Source organism: Bos javanicus, chromosome 29 (genome assembly GCF_032452875.1).
Source record: "Bos javanicus breed banteng chromosome 29, ARS-OSU_banteng_1.0, whole genome shotgun sequence".
Taxonomy (NCBI): domain Eukaryota; kingdom Metazoa; phylum Chordata; class Mammalia; order Artiodactyla; family Bovidae; genus Bos; species Bos javanicus.
In genome coordinates, this window is record NC_083896.1 from 49,921,488 (window position 1) to 49,943,901 (window position 22,414).

Consider the following 22,414-nt stretch of genomic DNA (forward strand, 5'->3'; position numbering starts at 1 on the left):
CTGTGTCCCATGGGACCCCCCAGCCAGGCGGGCTCCCTCCCGTCACCCAGACCCTTGCCCTCAACACTCACTTTCTAATCCCCCACCACCAAACTGGCATGAACACAGGCTTTTTAAATGGAGTGGCTCAGGGTGACTTCAGGGCCCGGGGCAGGCGGCCTCCCTGCTGCTGGGGGTTGCGGGGGGGCAGTTCAGGGCCAGCCTGGCTCGTCCCGGGGCCTGCAGGAGGACACAGGCCTGCACACACGGCGGGTCCCTACGCGGGGCGGGGGCAGAGCACGGAGCACACAGGCCCGAACCGTCTCCACAAGCCGCACTTTATTTGAGCGTGATGGCTGGCTCCCGTCACAGGCCAAACCAGCTGGGGACGCCCCCGCGCCGCGGGTCGGGGCTCTGACGTTGCTGCTGCTCCTCCAGCACCTGGTCCCGGAGGTCCTCGTCCGCGGAGCTGCCGCCGGGCCGCTTCCCCTTGGGAAACAGATCTGGGAATGTGAAGGTCTGCCCGTGTGCCTGGGGAGAAAACAGACGGGCTCAGCCAGGGACCCCCGCGGGGAGGTCCCATCCACGGGGAGACTGAACTGCCCGCCCCACGCCTGCAGGACAGACGCACAGCCAGAAGACAGGTACACGGGCCAGGCCTCGGCCTTCGGCAGCGGAAGCCACTGCTGTGACAGGCCCTTTCTCACTGAGGCTGGCTCTGGAGGAGTGTCTGCACTGGGGGAGTCCAGCAAAGCCCCTACTCCCGGCAGGAGCTGCCAGGCCAGGTTGCAGGCAAGGGGGCAAGGAAAACGGGCACGACTCGCGTCTGCTGCCTCCCCGGAACATTTCCTATCCGAAGCACCTACAGGCTTTCACCCACGTTAAAGACTAAGACCCCGCCCGGCTCAGCTCGGCAAACAAAAGACATGTAATATACAATGAAACGTACGTGCCAAGTAGGCCACAAATCAAGACCGGCTTTGCAAATTAACTGGTTTTACATCTTTCACTGAAAGTTCAGAATACAGGAGGGCCAGCTAAGTCCCAGCCTGGACCCCCAACACACGGCCGGGGTACACCAGCCCCGCCCTTCAGGGGGCCGGGGAGAGGAGGGGACCCCAATGGCGGGAAGTGAGGGGCCACCTCCGCACATGGCATGTAGCAAAGCGGCTCCAAAGATTGGGGGGGGACCCCGGCGATATCCCCTGTGCCACACCGTCCACCTCTGGACGGGCAGAGAGGGATGGGGGGCCGGCACCCGGATCTGGAAAATTTTAATAAGTAAAATCAGTGAAGTGAACTTGGTTCTTGGAGACCCTTGTTTTGTGAAGAAGTTTGGATTCGGGCAGGCGGCCAAGCGTGATCTGCAGCAGCCCACAGCGCCGGCCCCGAGAGTGGGGTGTTCACAAAGCCCGCTCACGCGGCGAGCGCAGGCCTTGAGCCATGAAAGGCCGCGCCTGTGCGCGCGGTAGCCCGCCTGCAGGAGGGGTCGCTTACACACTTCAAGACTCTCTTTCTTCTTCTTTAAAATACCAAAGGGCAACAGTTTACATGCAGGGCTGCTTGCCCAGAATGGGGGATTTATGTTTAATATACCGAGGTGATGCTGCTAGTTTTCTGAGGTGGGGAACCCAAAGTGACATTTTTAACTATAAATACAAAGACGGCAATCCGCAACAGCCTGGGAGGGATGGAGGGCGCCACGGAGAGTCCCCCACCGCCTCTCCCCGCGACGGGGCTCCCTGCCTAGAGAAGGTCACCCTGTGCTTTCAGAAATAACACTCTCCACCCTCGTGAAGCTGATGAGCAGAAAAGCATAGGAGGGGGTGGGGGCCGAATCCAGATTTCTTTACAAAACAGGGGTCTCCAAGAACACGCAGCCTCTGTCCCTGGCAGGCTGCAGCTGCAGCTGGGGGCCGAGGCTCCTTGCTATGGGGTGACCCAGGCTCGCTAGCTCCCCAACTCTCCACCAGAAAGACATTTATTGGGTTGTAGGGGGAACTCTGGGACCCTCACTCTGTGACACCAGCTTTCTCAAAGCTGCCAACCCCACACGAGTCTGGGGACTTCACTCGTCCTTTTGGCCGACGCTCGGCATGCTCCACCATCAGCTCTGATGAGGGGCTAGGAGGGAGGCCTCCAAGCACCCGTGGGGGACAGAAAAGGGAGCCCTTCAGGGGGTGAGGGCCCAACCTCCCGGCCGGTTTCCAGGCAGAGATCTGCTGGAGTCAGCAGGGAGGGAGTCCGTTACGAATTTAATTTTGGAGCAGAGGGAAGCGTGCCCGGTGGGGACGCGCTGGGATTTCACAGGGAAGAAAGGCGGCCGGGTGGCAGCTGCAGATACGCGGCTCGGCTTCCAGAGCGAGGTGGGGCCGGGAACGCTGGGGCTCGGATGACTCAAAAGCCACTTGTAACTATAGCCCCCGCTCAAGGGCCTCGTGGCGAATGCCGACATATGGGGTGTCAACCGGCTGCCATGACAAAGACAGATGGCCCGGCTGAACGCAGAGGACACAGGCGTCTTTATAAGGCCAACGGCTGCTCTCCCGGCCTGGATTGGCTGATTTTATGCACGGCAAATATTAGGCCAAATAATTACGGGGGCCCCCATTTAGAACAACTGTGACTGGTTTTCAGAAAAGCTGCCATGCTAACTGGGTCTTTCACCAAACTGCCTCCTAAGGCCCGAAACAGGGCCCTGGGCGGAGGCGTTTTCATAGCACCACCACTGCCACCTAGCGGCCGGCCCGCGGGCGCCCGCCCGACCAGGCCACTCACAGGGAAACGGAAGGGGTTGGCAGACCCCTGCCCCCACCCCACCCACGCCAGGGTTTCAGACGGCAGCTAGCCCTCCGTGCGCGGGTCCAAGGTCACCTGCCCCATCAGAGGGATCCCACCTGGAGCCCGTGTGCCTCGGTGCCGGCGGCCAAGGCTGCAGATCCTGACTCCAGGGGCTCTCTGTCTAGGGGCAGCTCAGGCCGGCAGGAAGGGCGGAGAGGGGCTTTGGAAACGTGGGTCTTAGTCTCACCAGCTCGGGGTTTCAGTCAGCAAAGGCTGAGCTGGGTGCTGGACCCCGTTCCCTCCCCCTGCCAGGCAGGAGACCATACGAGACCCTGGCCGGGGTCGGGGAAGGCAGACCCCACAGTCCAGTCCAGGGGAGTGGGGGTCAGTCAGGACCAGGACTCCCCACGCGGTCTGCCCCGGAGACGGGGGCCCCTGCAGCCACCTCCACCCCAGGCACCGACCGCTCCCTGGCCTGGACGCTGGTTACTGTCTGAGCCGACCCCCAGGCCAGGGAGCCTGCTTCTGCCCTCAGCACATTCTCAGCTGGCCCCCGAGAAGTTCCCCAGAGCCCGCCCGGCCCCCGCCACCCCAGCTGAACTGCACCCCAGCTCCTCCAGGGGCTCCGTGCAGGTCAGAACCAAGGGCCAGCCTGGGCCTCGGGCTCCGCCCGCCCCGGGCACGGCGCGGCTGGGTGCTCACCAGCTGCACGTAGGCCACCTTATAGTCTGGCTGCTTTATCCTGACGTTCCTGTGATCCCTCCTCCTGTTGGAACCTGTCGGAAGCGGGAGAGACAGAAGCCTTCACTCCCAGCAAGCAGCTCTCAGCCCACTACCCCAGGAACCCGCTTTCTAGAAAGAGGGACACACGTGGGCACCCACTTCTGAGGGCAGCAGGCGCACGCCTGTGGGCACCAGCCTTTGCTCGGTGCAAACCCAAACGGGCCTAAGACAACCGGAGAGCCGGCGTTCCCTCGGTGTCATGGAGGCTCTTGCAGCCTGACCTCCTTTTGACAGAGGGTCGTCATATTTACAACTAGGCAACCAGGGGCTGGGAAGCAGGGGTCAACAGGAAGGAATGAGAAAGCCCAGCAGAGTAACATGAGCACTTCGCGGACCGACGCCAGTGTGGGGGCGTCAGGCGGGGGCCCTGCTCTGAGAATTGAGCGGGAACCAGGCCTCCGAGTCCCAGCCCCGGGAAGGAGGCCCACTCTCCCCCGGCGGGCCTGTTTCCTCACATGCAGAGGACCACGTGCTAGAGGGGCTGACGGGGGCCAGGCCAGCGAGGCTGGCAGCCTCCCTGCTGAGCTCGGGGCGGAAGCCCCGGCCCGGGACCCACCGTGCTGCACCCTCGTCCGCACGGCGGCCACCGGCACATTGTAGACGCGCTCGAGGTAGTTCCTGAGGTCCACTCTGGTCATCCTGGGCAGGAGGGAAAGAGGGGGGCTCTGAGCAGGGTGGAGAAGGAAGCAGCCTGCCGGGCAGCGTAGCTGCTGAGTGCAGACACCGGGCGGGAGCTGGCCAGGGGGGCCGGGGCTGGGGCTGGGCCCTGCTGACCCTGCAGAGGCGTCTGGATGCAGCGACGTGGGGGTGACAGGGGACCAGCCCCCAGGACTCAGTCCTGTTGCCCTGCCTGGGGGCCAAGCTGACGAGCGGAGGGGAGGGACGGTCTGCGAGTGCCCTCTGGCTGCCGGGAGCCACCCGCTCCACAGCTGCCACCCTGTCCACGGCACCCACCCCCCACCCCCCCCGCAGGCATCTCCCAGAAAGGATGGCCAAGGCGGTGGCGGTGCTGTCCCCTCTGCCCGACAGGGCCCAGCCTCTCCTGCCCTGGCCTCCGAGGCAGACGGCATGACCCTCAGCTCCTATGGAGGCTCGAGCTGAGGCCAGAGCCCCGAGGCCTCAGCACAGGGTGCAGAGAATCTGTGTCTCCTCAGCAACGGGGGCCTCTGTGAAGCACCCACCCAAGGGCGGAGGCTTTGGGAGCCGGGGTCAGAGCCCAGCCTCCTGGGAAAGGCAGCCAGGCCGATGCAAGGAAAGAAGCTGGGTCTCTGAGGCTGGACTTCCCCAGGGTGGCGAGGAGCCCAAGGCACCCTTGCCCGAGGCTCTGCATACACCAGGCCTTGGTGCAGGGCTGCCTGTAGAGTTTTTGTGGTGGGAAGAACCTTGCTGTGAGCGGGATTCAGCAGCACCTCCAGAGTCGTGGGCCCCTCGGCCTGAATCCCTCTGGGGCGGGGGAGGCTTACTCCATGGGGATCCGGAACTGCACGGTATCCTCGGGCTGGGCCGTGCCGGGCCGCACCAGCTGGATGAAGAAGTTGGTGCGGAAAACCCGGAGCTGGGGGTTGCCCAGCTGGTACAGAGGGTACCTGCAAAGGGGGGGTGGAGAGGGGTCATGTCAAACGCCCAGAGCACGAGGTTCCCGGGATGCCCCGACAGGGTCCACAGGCCATCACGCCCACGGGCCTGAAGAGCCAAGGGGGCAGTCACCCTCAGGTCAGCCCTTCCCTCACCCGGTGTGGGGCAGCCAGTCCCGTCCCCAGGGCAGTGTGGCCTGTTGACCCTCGAGGTCGGCCTTTGGAAAGAACCAGTGAATGATTCACGAACAGACGACGTGCCCACCCTGCCCTGTCAAAAGGCTCAGAGTCACGTGTTTGTTCAAAGTGCCAGCCGCACAGGCACTCGGCCCCCGCATGGCTGTCCCCCCGGAACGGGCCCCCAGCTCCCTTCCGCTCAGGTGAGGTGGGATCAGTCAGAACCAGCTTAATCCGCACTGGCTCAGCCCCGGTGAGAGGACAAGGACAGGGCCACCTCCACCCCCGCCCCTGCTCCCCCTGTGCTGGAAGCGCCAGCTCATCCTTGACAAGAGTGAAGATCAAACGATAAAGGGCGAACAAACAAAGGGAAAACAAGATAAGGGGCTCAGGCGAGCAGTGTGTACAGGTCAGCGGTCATGCTCACTGCCCACCTCCCTCATCCCTCAAACCCCCAAAGGGGGGCAGAGACATCTAGAATGCATGGGCAGCCACCACTTGGGCTCCACCCCACCCATTCCAACTGGACCTACGCCCCCATGGGCCTGGTGGGCGAGGAGGCCACACTGCCAACTGGACCCAACCAGGCCTCGGGGCTCATGGTCCAAGGAGGTGGGGGCCCAAGGTTGGCAGGGCCTGTGAGGGATCAGGGGTCCAGTGGGAGCCCAGGAGAGGTGTTTCGGTGGAGGGTGGGCACAGGGGCTGACGATGCCATCAAGGGTCCTGGTGACCAGTTTGCAGCATGGCACACGACCTCTGATCTGGGGGAGCAGCAAGCACAAGGGAAGGGGGGCCCAGTGAAGCCAAGTCCCATGATGCCTCTGGGCCTTACAACTCTGGGGAGTAGGACCGGGGCAGGGGCCGAGGTCCTGGGTGGGGCATCCTGAGGGTGGCAGGGGCTGGGGGCCCTGACACAGGCCGGGACGCTCGCAAGCAGACCAGCGCTGAGCTGAGTGCCAGCTGACGTTTACTGGGGTCTCCTCGTGACCCCGTCGCACGTGGCAGCTGCCGGGACACCAGCAGCAGCACCTCCCGACGGCAGAGCGTCGGGCGCGGGGCGGGCGGGCCGGCCCACGACCGAGCCTCGCCCTGTCCTCGTGGGGGCCGGGCCGGCGAGTGGCCACCGGGCTCGCCTCTTCCCCCTGGTGACCGGCCGCGTGCACTGCAGGGGCCACGCTCCGGGCCCCTGGGGAGCTGCCGGGGCGGGGGGCGCGCGCAGCCCGCGGGGCCCGAGGCCCGAGGCTGGCGCGGACCGGCCGCACCGACCTCCCGCCCGCCTTCGCCGAAGGCCAGGCTCGACTCCGGGGGAGGCCCGGGCCACGCGGGCCCCGCAACGACCCCCGCCCCGGGCCCGCCCCGCCCCCACGGGCGCCCAGACGCCGCGCGTCCCGCCTGGGCCCCGGGTCCCGAGTCCGCGGCCCGGGGCCCCGAGCCCAGCCTGGGGGCGGCCACGCCCCCGACCCCGCGCGCCGGGACCCCCACTCACAGCACGTTCCGCGCCATCGCCCGCTTCCGGGGCCGCGGGCGGAAGGAGGGGCGGGCCCAGGCCGGGCCCGCCCCCCGGCGCAGCGCCCCCTGGCGCCCGGGAGGACGCGCGCCGCCCGCACACCTGGGCCCCACCTGGGCCCCACCTGGGCCCCAAGCCCTGCGCACTCAGCGCCCTACTTGTGCCCCGCAGCACACCCTCGTGCCACCAGGCCCATACGCCCTCCCTCCGCTCCGGAGCCCAGCGCACCAGTGGGCCACCACGGATACCGCCACGGATGCCCCCAAGACTCCAGCCTAGTGCCCAGGGACACTGCTGGCCACTCACCACCCAGAGCCTGCCACCCTTCCAGCTGGTGGCCCAGGTGGGAGACTGGGGGAGTGGGGAAGGTGTGAATTCGTGGGAGGCCCCAGTCAGTAAGGGATCCGCCTGCCACTACAGGAGACCCAGGTTCAATCCCTCAGTTGGGAAGATCCCTTGGAGAAGAAAATGGCAACCACTCCAGTGTTCTTGCCGGGAGAATCCCACGGACAGAGGAGCCTGGTGGGCTACAGTCCATGGGGTGGAAAGAGCCAGACACCACTGAGCGGCTAAACCACCACCTCTCTCCACCTGGCCCCTGTGGCTGCCTCCCTCTGTCCTGGAACTCTACTGCCCCAGCCCAGTCCTTCCACCCCATGGCCAACTTCTCATGCCCTGAGACGACCGCCAGGGACCCTCAGCCATGCCTGCCCCCCCCCCCCCCAGCCTCCCTAAGGCCGTTGGCTTCTCCAGGCCGCAGCTGGCCCGCCCTGCTTCCAGCCTTGGCACAGCCCTCACTGGGGCCCCGTCACAGAGCGGGATCAGAGACCCTCTGTTGCTCCCCCCACCCCCATGTACGGGCAGACCCGGGGGGAGTGGGGCTCCAGGCTGGGGGCGGGACGGCAAGGAGGCAAGAGCAGGGGAGCCTGGGAGGGCACAGGGGCTGCTCCTGGGGGCCCCGGGGCGGGAAGGGCCTGGAGGGCCCCCCCTCACTCTCATGCTTGGTGCTGGAGACCCTAAGTGGGCTCTTCTAGGATGAAGAGACTGATGGTGGGCGCTGCTGCTGGAGGGCTCAGCTGTGAGTGGGGGGCGGCGTGCCTGCGGAGGAGGGCAGGGGAGGGCCGCAGCCAAGGCCCAGCGAGGCTGATGGTGACTGTGGCAGAGCCCTGGAGGTGGGGAGAGGGCGGGAGCTGGAGGACGGGGGTCCCCCAACCTGGAGGCCGGGGAACTTTCTGTTTCATTTGTAAAGCTTTCACTAAGCAGCCACGTGCCAACCCAGAAGCCTCCATGTCGCTCCTAACATGGCTAGAACACGCGGATGGGAGGCAGCGTGGGTCGGCGTCCTGCTGGACCTTGGTAGGCGACACTCTGATCAGTCAGGCTGAGAGCGTGGAGGTCCTCGATGGGGTCTCAACGGTGCGGACCCCACAACACTAGACCCCTTCTCTGATTGTCTGCCAGCTGGATTCTTCCCATTCCGGCCTGGGACCTGTGAGTGTGAGGTGGGTGAGTCTCGACCCCCACAGCCCGGGAAGCCGGCGGGTGGCCTCCCACCCCGCTCCCCCCCACCCTTCCCCCAGCCTGGGTCATCACCTCCCCCCCTTCCTGAGCAACACACAGCTTCGGGGGCTGAGTCTGCCAAACAGAGGAGAGGATGCCAATTAAATTCAAAGCTCAGATAAACAACTGTCTTTATTGTTTTTTAATAGCGTCTTTAAAGAAAGATTTTAAGTTTATAGGGAAATTGCTGAGAAAGTCCAAAGGATTCCCATACACTCAGCTTCTCCCATAGCATTAACACTTACACTAACGTGACACGCATGTGGCAGCCGATGGAGCAACGCTAATATATTGTTATTAGCTAAAGTCCATAGTTGGCTTGGAGGTTCACTCTTGGTGGGCATTCTACAGGTTTTGCCAGATGTTCAGTGACATGTGTCCATGTGCCAGCACCTAGGGGGAGAGTTGTTGCCCAGAAAACCCGCGGAGCGGCTCCTGTCCACCACGCTCCTGACCCCCGCAGCCGTGGGTTGTCCTGCTGTCTCCGTGGGTCTGCTTTGCCAGGCTGTCCTCCAGTTAGGGCCCCACGTGGTAGCCTTTGCAGACTGGCCTCTCTCTTGCATTTACGCTTCCTCTGCATCTCTTCACGGTTTCCCCGCGCCTTTCCCTTTAGAGCTGAATGACACTGCATCGGACGACCGAGGATGAGATGGCTGGATGGCATCACCGACTCGATGGACGTGAGTTTGAGTAAACTCCGTGAGTTGGTGATGGACAGGGAGGCCCGGCGTGCTGCAGTCCATGGGGTCGCAAAGAGTCGGACACGACTGAGCGGCTGAACAGAACTGACTTGATACACCATCACCTGATGTACTGCGGAAAGGTACCCACTCCCCCACTGAGGGGCATCTTGAGGCTTCCCCATGTTGGCCATGATGAATAAGCTGCCGGACTCATCCAGGAGCAGGTTTTTGCATGGTCTGAAGTTTTCAGCTCTTTGGGGTTAGGAACCAAGGATCGCGGTGGCTGAACCGGGGTGGGTGTGTGTGCCGAGTCGTAGGACGCCGCCTCACGCTCCCACCAGCCACGAGGCGGTATCTGCTGGTGTTAGTGTTTCGGTTTGGGCCTTACAGATGTGTAGGGACATAGTTCTTTTATTTTAGGCAAACATTTTCCTGTGTTAGATCTGACATCCTGACATGGGCCCCCCCACTCCAGAGCTTGGTGCCAGGGAGGCCCAGCAGTGGCCCAGGGGAGGAGGTGCCCCCACAGGCAGGTGAGGAAGAGGGTGGGCAGGAGCCCTCCCAGGGGGCAGCCTGCCCGCTGTGCTTTGCACGCCATACTGGGGAGCAGGGGCTTCTTCCTGAGAGTAGTGGGCGTCCCTGGAGGGCTCCAAGTTGGGCGGTGCGGCGGTGGGGTGGAAAGATAAGACGAGCCTGGAAGTGCCTTGGGGCTGCTGCTGAGAACCACAGTGCCTGAAAAAGATGCAAGAGTGAGACGCACTGGACCGGCTGGGGAAGGTGCGGGGAGCAGGGGGGCAGAGGTGGGAGGGGGCTGTGGTTTTACAGGAGGCCGTCAGAGAGCCTCACGGAGGAGCCGGCATTCCCAGGGCACGCAGAGGCTGCGTGCGAAGGCCCCCAGTCACGTGACACAGGCAGAGGGTGGGGTGGAGGGGCGAGCCCTGGGCCCGCAGGTCTCCCCAGGTTCACAGGCCCCGAGGCCGAGAGGGTCTCTCCCTCCTGGGGTCGGGGAGGGGGGCTTCATCACAGAATACAAATGAGTAAATCACTGGCCACTGACCGTGCGCTCACCCTCCGGCCTGTCTCGCCTCCTCGAGGCGGTGAGGGTCCTGGAGTCACTCCCGACTCAGGGTAGGCTCTCCTGCTGTCAGCTCCCTTCCCTGGGTCTTTTCCCAAAGCTTCCCTGTGAACGTCACCCCAGCAGCACAGAAAAGGGACTTGCTATGAGCATAAACGACTAGGCACCCATGTCTGCTTCACGACTCTCGGGAGTTTCAGGAGCTGGGGAGAAGACAGCAGGCGCTGTGACCAGTGATGCTGTCGTGGATCTCACTGCTGGGGGCTTCAGGGCAGGGAGGTGTGGGCCGGGGGCTGGGGGCAACACCAGACATACGGGTCTCATGAATCTCAGCATCACGGCCTGGTCTTGTAACCTGGGAGACTCCGAATGTTCCAGAAAGTTCCGAGGGCCATTCTGAAGAGGGAGGGGGAGCCCAGTACCCTCCGATGGAGGTACGTGCAGTCGAGCACACGTCTCGTGGAAGATGTTTGCAATGGTTCTCGTGCCTTTCTAGGCATGAGGAGATGCAGGAAGCCGGGTTTACAGCATGTTCTCCTGGAGCGCGGTCTGCAGGCCAGTCCTGCCAGCTTTCCCAGGGTGCCTCATCCTGCCCTTTGTCCTCAGCTCCTGCAGGGCGTGTTGCTGGCCAGCGCCGGTGGTGGGTGATGACTTCATTCCTGTAGAACTGGATGGTGGGCAACATTCCTTATTTTACAATCCCTTCCTCTTCCGTCTTCACTTCAGTCAAGTCTCCGAGGGCGCCGCGTGACCAGCCTGTTTCGTGGCGAGGATTTCCGTGACGGGTGGCTTGGGTTATGTGACTGCACTGGACCCTGTTACCCCAGGCCTCGGGACCCCCAGTCTGACTCCTCTGTCATGGGGCTGGGAAACGGGCCGCTCTTGCTGCTTCTTCCTGCCCCTAGAGTTTTACTCGGATACAGTGACTGATCTGACTGAACTGTCCGTCCGGTCAATCCTTTCAAGTCGTCTGTAGTCGTCATTCATTTTATCTGAGGCTCAATCGCGTTCTTTTTGATCAAAGAAACAATCGTCTTGTAAAATAGGCCGAATACACATAATATAACGAGGGGCGTTGATAAGGTCACGAGCGCGTCCTTAAGCTCAGAATGTCTGTTAGGCGTGGCCCTGTATCTCCCCCGGTCATCTGGCCAGTCTGTTCTGTACCAGTTGCTATCTTTAAGGGAAATGATACACTGCTCATAAAGTCCACCAAAGATGTCTGCACGTCCGAGGCCAGCGGTGGGCCATCATGACCCCTTACAGGATGGAGAAAGGAATGTTATCTTCTAAAGAGTTACATGGTTGACGTCAAGACAAGAAAAATAGATTTTTATGGTTGAGCAGGTATTCCTTTCCTTGGGGAGGTCTGGTTAATGCATAATGCAGATGCATAATGCCCGCCAGAGGGGAGCGGGGAGGCCAAAGGGCAGGGGGAAAAAAATGTCATGTTAAAATTTTCCTTGCCTTGCTTGAGAACTTGAATTTTTTTCCTCAGGTGTCTGCCGTCCATGTTGAGAGGTACTGGTGTGGCCTGGCTGGAGGATGTCCGCTGAGCCCCGCAGGTCTGTCCCCAGGAGGTCCTGGCACCGTTGTGGAACCAGGTGTCTGGCTTCCTGGAGGGTAGAGGGGTCGCCTCTCGCTGGGGTCTGCACACAAGCACCAGGGTCCTCAGCAGGGAGGGAGCGGGGGTGGGAGCCGTGGGGAGACTCGACGCCCCAGTTGTCTGCACTCGCACTTGCTTTGCACACCTTTCTGGCGTGTTGCTGGGTCACCCGTGTTTCTGACTCTGTCACCGGCCCGTCATTTGCTCACGGTCCCCTCTGAGGCTCTGTGATGGGCTCTGGAGGTCCTGACCCCCAGCACCTCAGGACGCAGCTGTGTTAGGAGCGGGGCCTTTGCCGAAGCAGTCAGGTGACAAGGCAGTCACTAGGGTGGGCCTGCTGCAGGGGGACCCGGGTCCTTGTGACAAGAGGTCAGGACACAGACAGACGCAGCAGGACGGCCCCGTGAAGACTCGGGGGAGCACGGCCATCTGCAGGCAGAGCAGGGAGTCTTCAGGAGGACCCAGCCCTGCCCACACCTGGGTCTCGGGTTTCAGCCTCCAGGAGAACGACAATAAATGTCTGCTGTTGAAGCTGCCCAGGCCATGGGCCTTTGTCATGGTCACCTAGCAAACTAATGAAGGTGTTAATGTTTTCCTTATGGATTTCCAAGTGCATTTAATGTATTAATTGTATTACCCCCTCGGGGCTTCCCTGGTGGCTCAGTGGTAAAGAACCTGCCTGCCAACGCAGGAGACACAGGTTTAATCCCTGGACGGGAAAGATCCCCTGGAGAAGGAAATGGCAACCCACCCGAGTATTCTTGCCTGAGAAGTCCCACAGATAGAGGCACCTGGCGGGCTACAGTCCACAGGGTCACAAAGAGTCAGACACGACTTAGTGACTGAGCAGCAACAATCACCCCCTTGTCTGTCACATTTTAGCCCAAATATTTTCCCGCTTTTCTCATTTGCCATTTAGTCAAAGACAGCTCCGTTGAGGTGTAGTCGGCGTGTTAATGCAGTATACTGCCCGTTCTAAAACGTCCCAAGTGCTGACCTGTGCAGACACCGTGAGACCGTCACCCCCGTCAGGATGGCAGGCACGTCCGTCACCTCTAAGAGTGTCCTCTGGGCCCTGCAGCCTCTCCCCCCACCCCCCCATGCTGTGCCCCACCCCCAGTTCTTAATAACTAGCGGCTGTGTCCGTATCCATTTTCTAGGGTTTTCTATAAATGGAAGTACGTAGCATGTACTCTTTCTTGCCTGACCTCTGTCTCCCAACATGACTATTTTGAGGTTCATCCGTGCCTTTTCATGCATCAGTGGGACATTCCTTCTGATTGCCATCGTATGGATACAAAAAGAATTTTGTTTATCCGTTCATCTGCTGATGGACATTTGGCTTGTTTCCAGTTTTTGTCAATTAAAAATAAAGCTGCTATTTACATTCATGTGAAAGTCTTTGTGAGGACAAACATTTCCTTTTCTCGTGGGGAAATGCCTAGAAGTGGGATTACAAGATCACATGTACACTTAACTTTTACAGAAAAAGAGCCGCTGCCAGACTGGGTTGCTTTATGCTTCCAACAGAGACGTGGGGCCCCTCCTTGCTGGCCGTTTGGACGGTCAGTCTTTTTGACTTTAGCTTCTCTCCTAGAGTGATGTCCTGTGACTCCATTTTGCTTTTCCCCGGTAACCGATGGTGCCGGGCACTTTTCACATCCTGATTTGCCGTCCAATTATCTCGTTTGGTGAAGTGTCACTTCTAAGACTGCGTTTTCCCCATTTTCAAAAGTTGGTTTACTGTTGTGTTTTCAGAAAGTTCGTTATCTACTCTGGATCAGCCCTTTATGAAATGTGTGCTTCGCAAAAAGTGGCTTATGCTTTGATTGTCTTTACAATGCCTTTTGAAGAGCACATTTTAAAATGTCTTGATGCATTTCAACTTATCCATTCTTTTTTTTTTTTTTTTTAGGGCTCATGCTTTCCATATCGAATGTAGGAGACCTTCGCGTTGCCTGAATTCACAGAGATTCTCCCCTGAGTTTTTATGGCTCTAGTTTTACATGTAGGTCTATGATTCATTCACTTTGAGTTAATTTTTGGATGTAGTATGAGGTATAAATCCAAGTTCTCCTCCTCCTCCTCCTCTTTTTTTTTCCTTCATTTGCTTGTGGATATCTGATTTATTGGAAAGGCTGTAACTTCTGCACTGAATTGGCCCTGCACCTGTGGATAATCAAGTTTTCCATGAATTAAGGAGTTTCTCCTTCCTGCGCTTCAGCCTACGTGGCTTTTTCTTCTTTCTTGATTGCACTAGCAAAAACCTCGAGTACAAAGTTGGATGGAAGTGGTGAGAGAAGACACTCTTGTCTTGCTCCTGGCTCAAGTGAGAAAACATTCAGTCTTAGACACGCTTGTTGGGCAGAGGAAGTTTTCCTGTATTCCTAAGTTTGCTGAGAGCTTTATTTATTTATTTTTTTTAAGAAATCAGGAATGGGTGTTGAATTTTGTCAAATGCTTTTTCTGCACCTACTGAGATGATTATATGGGTTTTATTTTTCAGTTTGTTAAAACGGTGAATTACTGACTGACTTTTAAATGTTGTCCCAGCCCTGCATTGCTGGGGTAAAGCACACTTGGTCTTGATGTTGCATCAACTTATACATATCGAGTTCTATTTGTAAACTTTTGTTTGGGACTCTTCTGTCTGTGTTCATGAGAAACAGTGGCCTGTGATTTTCTCTTCTTGCACTGTCTTTGCTTTTGGTTATCAAGGCAACACTGGCTCATAGATGAGTCGACGATTTTTGTAGAATTTGTGCATTGTCGTTCAGTAGCTCAGTTGTGCCCAACTCTCTGTGACCCCGTGGACTGCAGCACATCAGGCTTCCCTTCCACGCTCAAACTCATGTCCGTCGAGTCAGTGATGCCATCCAACCATCTCGCCCTCTGTCACTTCCTTCTCCTCCTGCCCTCAATTTTCCCAGCATCAGGGTCTTTTCCAGTGAGTCAGCTCTTCACATTAGGTGGCCAAAGTATTGGAGCTTCAGAGTCAGCGTCAGTCCTTCCAATGAATATTCAGAGTTGATTTCCTTTAGGATTGATGTAATTGCTATTAGTTTTTCTTTAGCCATTTGGTATAACCCACCAGGGAAACCATCTGGGTCTGGAGCTTTCTTTGTGGGAAGGTTTTAAGTTACACTTTCAATTCTTTAATAGATACAGAGTCATTCAGATTATCTTTGTTTGATTGGTCTTTGGTATTTTGTTTTGAAAGACACTTTCATCTCACTTGTTAGGTTTATTGTCATAAAGTTGTGCATAATATTTCCTTGGTTATTCTTTTAATAGCTGTACAATCTCTGTTGGGCTTCCCTGATAACTCAGTTGGTAAAGAATCCACCTACAATGCAGAGACCCCAGTTCAGCTCCTGGAGAAGGGATAAGCTACCCACTCCAGTCTTTTGGGGCTTCCCTGGTGGCTCAGCTGGGAGAGCATCTGCCTGCAATTCGGGAGGCCTGGGTTCGATCCCTGGGTTGGGAAGTTCCCCTGGAGAAGGGAAGGACTACCCACTCCAATATTCTGGTCTGGAGAATTCCATGGACTGACAGTCCATGGGGTTGCAGAGAGTCAGACACAGCTGAGCGACTTTCACACTCTGTATTGATGTCACCTCCTCGTTCCTGATGTCGGGCACTTCATCTCTCACTTTTTCTCTTTTCCTGATCTGGTTTATCAGTTTTTATTGGTATTCTCAAACAACAGAGTTCTGGGTTGGCTTTCCTGCTTTCTCTATTGTTCTCCTGTTTTCTGTTTCATCAACTTTTTCCTGGTCTGCATTATTTCCTTTCTCATGCTTACTTTGGGCTGATTTGCATTTCTTTTCCTATTTTTCTTAAGGCAGAAGCTGGGGTCACTGATTTCAGCGCTCGCTTGTTTTCCATGTAGGCGTTTTTGCAGGAGAAATTCCGCCCTGAGTCCTGCTCTAACCGTTTTGCACAAGTTCCCATGTGCTGTCTTTATATTTTCATTCTGTTGAGAATCCTTCCTAATTTCCTTTTTGATTTTTCCTTGACTCACGGACTATTTAGAAGTGTGTTATTTAAATTCCAAATGTTTGAGAATTTCCCAAAGACTTTTTCCTGTTATTGATTTAAAATTTAATTCCATTATGGTCAAAGAATATAATTTATGTAACTTGAATCCTTCTCAACTTATTAAGCCTTGTTTAATGGCCCAGAACACGATCTGTATTGGTAAATGTTCCATGTGCACTTGGAAAGAATGTGTATTTGAATGGCATGCTCTATAAATGTCAATCAAGTCAAGTACTGCCCTAGTCTCCTAACTTCTTGCTGATTTTTCTGCACTAAACAATTAATCATTAATTTCCAATTAATTATTGATAGAGGGGTACTGAAGTCTCGGAGTGTAACTGTGCATGTCTACCCTGCCAGTTACAGCCCGTTTAGCTTTATGTATATTTCAGAGGTCTGTGATTCCTTTAACCTTTGTGTGTCTTTATACTTAAACCGTGCTTCTTGTAGGCAGGACACAGGAGGATTCTTCCTTCTTTAACCCCAGTATAACCATCTCTGCCTCTTAGCTGGGGCGTTTAGACCAGCTGCACGTAACGTGCTTGACCGCGGAAGGAAGCAAGTGCACCGTTTCTCACCCGTGTTCTGTGGGTCCTGCCTCTTTTTCTCTCCCTCTTACCTCTTCTGCGTCAGTCGAGAGTTTTATTCCATTTTACCTCCTTTGCTGGGCCTTTCTGTGTTGCTGCTTTGGCTTTAAGGGGTTTGCAGTGCTGACTTCTCGCAGTTGTTTTTGATTGATTGGCTCTCCTCCTCTTATGGCTCGCTTTTTCCTGCTTCTTTGCCTGTTTGCTAATTTTTGATCAGATGCCAGACATTGTGTGTTTTCCCCCTCGTTCGTGCAGGACCTCTTTCTACTCCTACGAACGTTCTGGAGCTTTGCTCTGGGGAGCAGTTAAGTCACCTGGCCATGATCTGATCCTCTCTGGTCTGGATTTTTTTGGGTTTGTAAGGTGGGCCTGGGGAAGTGCCCCATTCGGGGTTAACTGCCCCCAGGGTAATGCAGGAATTTTCCAAGTGCCCAAGGCCCCGTGAAGTGTCCATTTTCTGAGTCTGGTTGGTGGGAACGGACCCTGTTCCCAGCCCTGCCTGAGCAGTGGGCATGGGCCCCCGCCCCTCCTGGTGGTTCTCTTCCAAGCCTTGAAGAATTTCCTCCGAGGCACGTGTTGCTCTTTACCCGACTGGGTGTGTGAGTGGGCCCCTCTGCGGGCCTCCAGGGCTCCCTACGCACGCACTCCTCTCCAGCGCTCTGTGCCATGAACTTTCGTTGCCTGGGTCTCCCTGGACCCTCAGCTCTTTCTCATCAGTTCAAGGGTCCCACTGGGCTCCCCCCACTTCCCCTTCCTCTCGAGGAAGCAAGTTGAGCAATTCTGAGCCTGAAGCTTTTGCTTCTCATCTCCTAGGGACCGATGTTCTTAACTGTCTGATGTTTACTGTCCTGAAAAATAAACTGTTTCGTGTACATATGTGGTTTCTTGATGATGCTGTTTTCTTTGGAGAGTTGCTCCAGGCAGGAGGATAAACGTGGTCCTTGTTTCTCCATCTTGCCCAGAAGCAAATGTCTGCCTTTTAATTTGGATGAGCATTTTTTGATATACAGAAACAAACCTTTTAAGCAATGAAATTTACTGAGTCTTTTCTTCTACGATACTTTCATTGTTTGTAAGCTTAGAAAACTGTTGCCAGGATGAAAGCAGATAAATACATACCTATATTTCTCTCTAGTTTTACTTTAAACTTTTTTCCCTCACATACTGACCTTCTGTAACTCTCCTGGCTTGTGTTCTGATATTTGGTATATTTGGGCCTGGAGTAAAAAAATCTCATTACCCTTTTTCTCGTCCTGAATACATTTCTGATTTTTCTCAACCTCCTGATTAAATATCCTGCAACCTCTGATGGAGGTGCTGCCAGATTCTTACGGTTTCGTGGTCATCAGGATGATAGATGTTGTAGAATTGAAATAACGTGTGCGACCTACAGGAGACGACGAGGGGCTGCACACCGCGGCCTGTGCCTGGCGCCTCTGCTGCTGCCGTGTGACCCTGGCATCAGCTCAGCCCACCCTGAACCCTGTTTGCTCTTCTGGAAAATGCAAGTGATGGGAGCGTTTGCCTCCTGGGGCTCCTGTGAGGGTTTCCAGAGACAAAGGCGAGGCGCTCTGCCTGGCTGCTGGTCTGCAGGGAGCCCTCCACACACATCAGATATGCTGCCTCCACTTCTGAAATCTGCTCTTAATTTTCAAAATTTTCTTGGCTCTTCCTGCCTATTTTTCCTTGTATGCGAATTTTAGGTTTGTCTTGCCAACTCCCTCCCCACCCCTGGCTCACCCCTCACCCCCAAATAAATCCTATCAGAATTTTGGTTGGAAATCTGGCGAACCTATACATGAATTTGGGAAGATCTGATGTTTGCAAACGTCCTACCCAAGAACGTGGCGTGTTTTCTCTTTCTCTCTTTTTCAGACTTCATGTTTTTATTTCTCATTAAAGTGTGTTGTTTTCTTCCTACAGATCCTGAACATTTCTGAAGAAGGTTTTAGCAAAGTATTTTTTATGTTCTTCACACCCCCTCTCCTTTTTGTTTGAGAATAACATTTTTTAAAATTCTGCTTCATCTTATAACTGGTGGTTGCTAGAAAATCATAAAAATATTAATGTAAAATGTGTATTTTGCATCTGGCGCCTTTCCTGAATTCTCTCATCCATTCTGAGCTCTCTTCCGCTGGCTCTCTCGGGGCTCCTAGGAATGTGGTATTTTGGTCTCCTCCTTTCCAGAAGTTGCACATCTTATTTCCGTTTAACATCTTTTGCATTGTCTTCGGTTTATGGAGCGGGGCTGAGCAGTAATGATGAAAGCAGGCGTCCTTGTTTGGTTCCTGTCTTGGGCTGCGGATGCCTCTGCGTCCCACCGTCCCGGGTAGATAAAGGAAGCGCTTATTTATAATTTTCTATAGTTTATTGAGCTTGGTGTTTTGTTCTCAGAAATAAGGATTGACTTTCAGCAAAGATCCTTCCCCCGATGTTTAATGATCATGAACTATTTAAGACCTGCCAGAAACATAAATAAAAGTAGGAAGAACCTGCGTCTGCCGCCCACCACTTGGCTTAAGAAAGACGAAGGACGTGAGGAAGGGTCCCGGGGCTCTGAGTGACCCCTCACCAAAGAAGCCCTCCCCTGCAGAGGGGACCGTTCATCTGAGAGGTGCGTTCCTCACAGGCAGGCCTATGGAACTTATGTCCATGTATTGAACCACATTTGGGGAGTCCCATGGCCCTGTGTTTTTCCTCTGGTGCCTTTCTCAGCGCTCCCAGCACTGTTTGGGAACCTCTGCCAGGGCATGCATGCAGCTCTGGGTCATTGTTTCAACCGTGTCAACTCCACTCACAGATACTCCCCAGCAAGCCTCCTCTTGGTGGAGGATTGGAGCTGCTCTAATTTTCCGTAATTACCAACAAGAGTGTGCACTCAGCAGAAACCAGTGGGCCTTTGCAAGCTGCCCAGGGGCGGACAAATGAGTCTTCCAGGTCTCATCCTCCAACGCCTTCTCCCAGGATGAGCGAGCACGCTTCAGCGAACACCTCTCTCCCCAAGCCCAAGAGGGAGGTGCAGACAGGAGTCTTGTGAGACAGGGCCCCCCTCCTGGATCACGCCCCCGGATCACACCACCGACACGGGGCCTCCAGCGTTCCGGACACGATCAAGGCCACGCACCCCGCTTGTCCGGCCCTTTCATCTCTCTTGGTCTGGCAGAGGTCATCACTTTTTTGTTGCTCTTCTCAGTCACTTTATTAACTTTTCAGATGCCAGTGTCATAACATTCTTGTTTGTTTACAATTGAACATAACGTTGCCAGATAGCCATTCTTCTCTTAAGTAGCTGTGATGAAACCGTTGTTTTCACATGGTATTTCCTTGCTCCTCCACCCACGTTCATGGTAAACCCAAGTGTAAAAAGATTACAGACAGCAAACAAAGTGTATGCGTCCTCGTGTGAATGCTATATTTTGTAGCACCCAGCATGCATCATTTACGTATTTTCACGGGCGTGTGGTTGGTTTATAAAATTGAGTCCGTTACTGCTGTATAACAGTGATTCGGTTTTACGTACGTACACATTCTTTTTTTTTTTTAATATTCTCTTCCGTTATCTTTATCACAGGGTATTGAATACAGGTCCCTGTGCTACGCAGTAGGACCTTGTCATTCATTCGTTCTTTTTTGCCTTGAAGGATCGGTGACAGCTGTGAAGAGTCTGGGCCGGTTTTCTTGAAGAGGATCTCACAATCAAATTGGCTGGACAGTTTCTTCACGGTCAGACCCAGGCTGAACTTTGGGGCCAGAGTACGGCCTCAGTGGCACTGGGTCCTCTGGGCTCTTCATGGCCAGGTGCCCGAGGCCTGAGGCTCTCGCTGGTGATGGTGCTGAGACTGATCACCAGCTTCAGATGAGGCTCACCAGTATTCCGTTTCCAGGTACAATTTTAACTTGAAAAATAATGGGAGAAATGTTCACCTCTAGGGTGCGAGGCGCTCATTCTGATTTAGCCTGAATTTTATGCTAAGGAAAGCAGCCTGTCAGTGGCCTATCAAACGTCCACTCGATGTCTGTTTCAATCTTTCAAGGACAGGGTGCACTGACCAGAAGGAGAGCATGTCCGTGTTAAAACAGAGATGAAGCACCTCCCTTCCTGGGACACCAGTGCTGCTCCTCCTTCAACAAGACGCCCTTCCGGGGGCCAAGGCCACGCTGACTCGCTGGGTGTGCGCTTAGTCCCCGAGTCGTGTCCGACTCTTTGCAGCCCCATGGACTGTGGCCTGCCAGGCTCCTCTGTCCGTGGGATTTTCCAGGCGAGAACACTGGAGTGGGTAGCCATGCCCTTCTCCAGGGGGTCTTCCTGACCCAGGCATCCAACCTGGGTCTCCCTCATTGCAGGCGGATTCTTTACCATCTGAGCCACCGGGGAGGCCCATTTTATAGTAAAATGGAACTTTAAAAAAGAAGTGGGGAATTGTGCTACCAGCTCCCATCAGATGGGCAGCGCCCACAGGAGCCCTGGCTGGCTTCTATACCTGGAACAAATCCCGTCCTTGCCAGGCCTTGTCTGGCCCTAAAATGGCCTGGATGGGGACTCTGGATATTTCAAAATGGATTTTTTTTTTTTTTTTTGCACTTATAGTTAAAGAAGGCTAGCTCTGTAAAACATCCCTTTCTCAAGATTCTGACCCTGAGAGAACAGAAGTGCTCCCGGGAGGAAGCTTGGAGTTAGAGCTCTTATCACGCCCTTGAAATGCAAGCACAACCCCCATTGCTTGTGACTGTAGCCTTGGCTCAGCTGCTGCTGCTAAGTCACTTCAGTCGTGCTGACTCTGTCCTAGAAGAACATAAAACTGAAAAAAAAACAAGGGGGAACTTTTAAATTGAATCAGGAAAACTATGAGATCTTTGTCTGTGTCTATCTGGATGTACGTACATCTTTGTATACTTATAAAAAGGGTCCTTTGTTACTTGTGGTTAATATTACCAAAATTAATTTGTAAAAGAGCTCTATTTAGATGACTTACAGTATAGGCTTCACTGGTGGCTCAGACAGTAAAGAATCTGCCTGCGACCTGGGCTTGATCCCTAGGTTGGGAAGACCCCCTGGAGAAGGGAAAGGCTACCCACTCCAGTACTCTTGCCTGGAGAAGCCCAAGAACTTAGGAGCCTGGTGGGCCACAGTCCTTGGGGTCGCAAAGAGCGACTGAACTGAACATACACACACGCACGAGTGCTTACACACTAAATGTGTAAATATTTCTAAATTAACAAAAAACTAATCTAAGTTTTTAGAAGGAATCATGTGATATAGGATTGATCTTCAATAAATGAAGATAAATGTAAGTTGTTGGTTTGATTACCACAGGCATGTCCTTAGGGCCATGGACATTAAGTATAATTAAGAGAACAGACTTCTGGTTGCCGAGGGGGAGGGAGGTGGAGCAGGGATGGAGGGTGAGTTTGGGGTTAGCAGATGAAGACTATTATACAGAGAATGGATAGACAGCAAGGCCCTGCGGGCTAGCACAGGGGCTACATTCAATAGCCTATGATGAACCATTATGGAAAAGCATATTAGAAAAGAATCTGTGTGTGCGTATAACTGAGTCACTTTGCTGTGCAGCAGAGATTGGCGTAACACTGTAAATCAACTACACTTCATTTTAAACCTGAGGGGCTCCCCGGCAGTCCAGTGGTTAGGGCTCTGTGCCTCCAGTGGAAGGGGTGTGGGTCTGATCCCACATGCTGTGGGGTGCAGCCACAAATTTAAAACTTAAAAAATCAAGAAAAAGGATAATTGTGTTTTATGGTATGTCTACTTAAAAACAGATTCTCCAGATTTCGGTAGTTTGAAACTTTAGTTTTGCTGGATTACATTCAATGATGGGAATTCATGACACAGCCAGACCGCTTCCAACGGAGATACAGCGCTAAAACAAAACCGCTAAGCGAGTCCGAGTTTACCTGCTGCGTCTTCTTAGCAGAGAGAACTAAAGCTGTTTGCGTTTCCTGGACACACGTCTTATACCACACTGAGAAAATAAATCGTGCTGAGGGGGAACGGACGTTTCTAGAGGTTACAGAATAGGTTTACAAGTTTGCCAGGAGACAT

At 55.1% G+C, this 22,414-nt stretch overlaps 1 protein-coding gene and 1 long non-coding RNA gene across 7 annotated transcripts; one reads left to right on the forward strand and one right to left on the reverse strand.

Annotated features, from left to right (window-relative positions):
- Positions 1 to 296: 296 nt before the first annotated feature.
- On the reverse strand, positions 297 to 6,859 carry MRPL23 (mitochondrial ribosomal protein L23). Of its 3 annotated transcripts, XM_061407419.1 has the most exons (5): positions 6,781 to 6,859; positions 5,007 to 5,129; positions 4,100 to 4,182; positions 3,463 to 3,536; positions 297 to 510 (listed from the first exon to the last, which is right to left on the reverse strand). In XM_061407419.1, the coding sequence occupies exons 1-5, from the start codon at positions 6,795 to 6,797 to the stop codon at positions 346 to 348; spliced, it is 462 nt and encodes a 153-aa protein (XP_061263403.1). In that variant the 5' UTR covers positions 6,798 to 6,859; the 3' UTR covers positions 297 to 345. The 3 variants fall into 3 exon arrangements, with proteins under 3 accessions (XP_061263403.1, XP_061263404.1, XP_061263402.1); XM_061407420.1 differs by lacking the exon at positions 6,781 to 6,859 and having other exon boundaries at positions 4,926 to 5,015; XM_061407418.1 differs by lacking the exons at positions 5,007 to 5,129; positions 6,781 to 6,859 and adding an exon at positions 4,318 to 4,893.
- Positions 6,783 to 21,645, forward strand: LOC133241628 (uncharacterized). Of its 4 annotated transcripts, none has more exons than XR_009734654.1 (8): positions 6,783 to 7,144; positions 7,222 to 8,303; positions 8,975 to 10,553; positions 10,726 to 10,759; positions 10,846 to 11,466; positions 11,618 to 11,684; positions 13,641 to 13,733; positions 19,995 to 21,645. It is a non-coding gene; the product is annotated as an uncharacterized LOC133241628 (long non-coding RNA). The 4 variants fall into 4 exon arrangements; XR_009734652.1 differs by having other exon boundaries at positions 6,788 to 7,144; positions 8,975 to 9,184; positions 10,453 to 10,553; positions 10,726 to 11,466; XR_009734651.1 differs by having other exon boundaries at positions 6,784 to 7,144; positions 10,726 to 11,466.
- Positions 21,646 to 22,414: the final 769 nt, after the last annotated feature.

Excerpts from the sequence above, each read along its gene's own strand:
- MRPL23 (XM_061407418.1), bottom strand. The coding sequence starts at position 4,613 with ATGCCGTCTGCCTCGGAGGCCAGGGCAGGAGAGGCTGGGCCCTGTCGG. Across the intron at positions 4,183-4,317 it reads CATCCAGACGCCTCTGCAGG|GATGACCAGAGTGGACCTCA; the intron begins GTCAGCAGGGCC and ends CCTCCTGCCCAG. Across the intron at positions 3,537-4,099 it reads GCGGACGAGGGTGCAGCACG|GTTCCAACAGGAGGAGGGAT; the intron begins GTGGGTCCCGGG and ends CGCTTCCGACAG.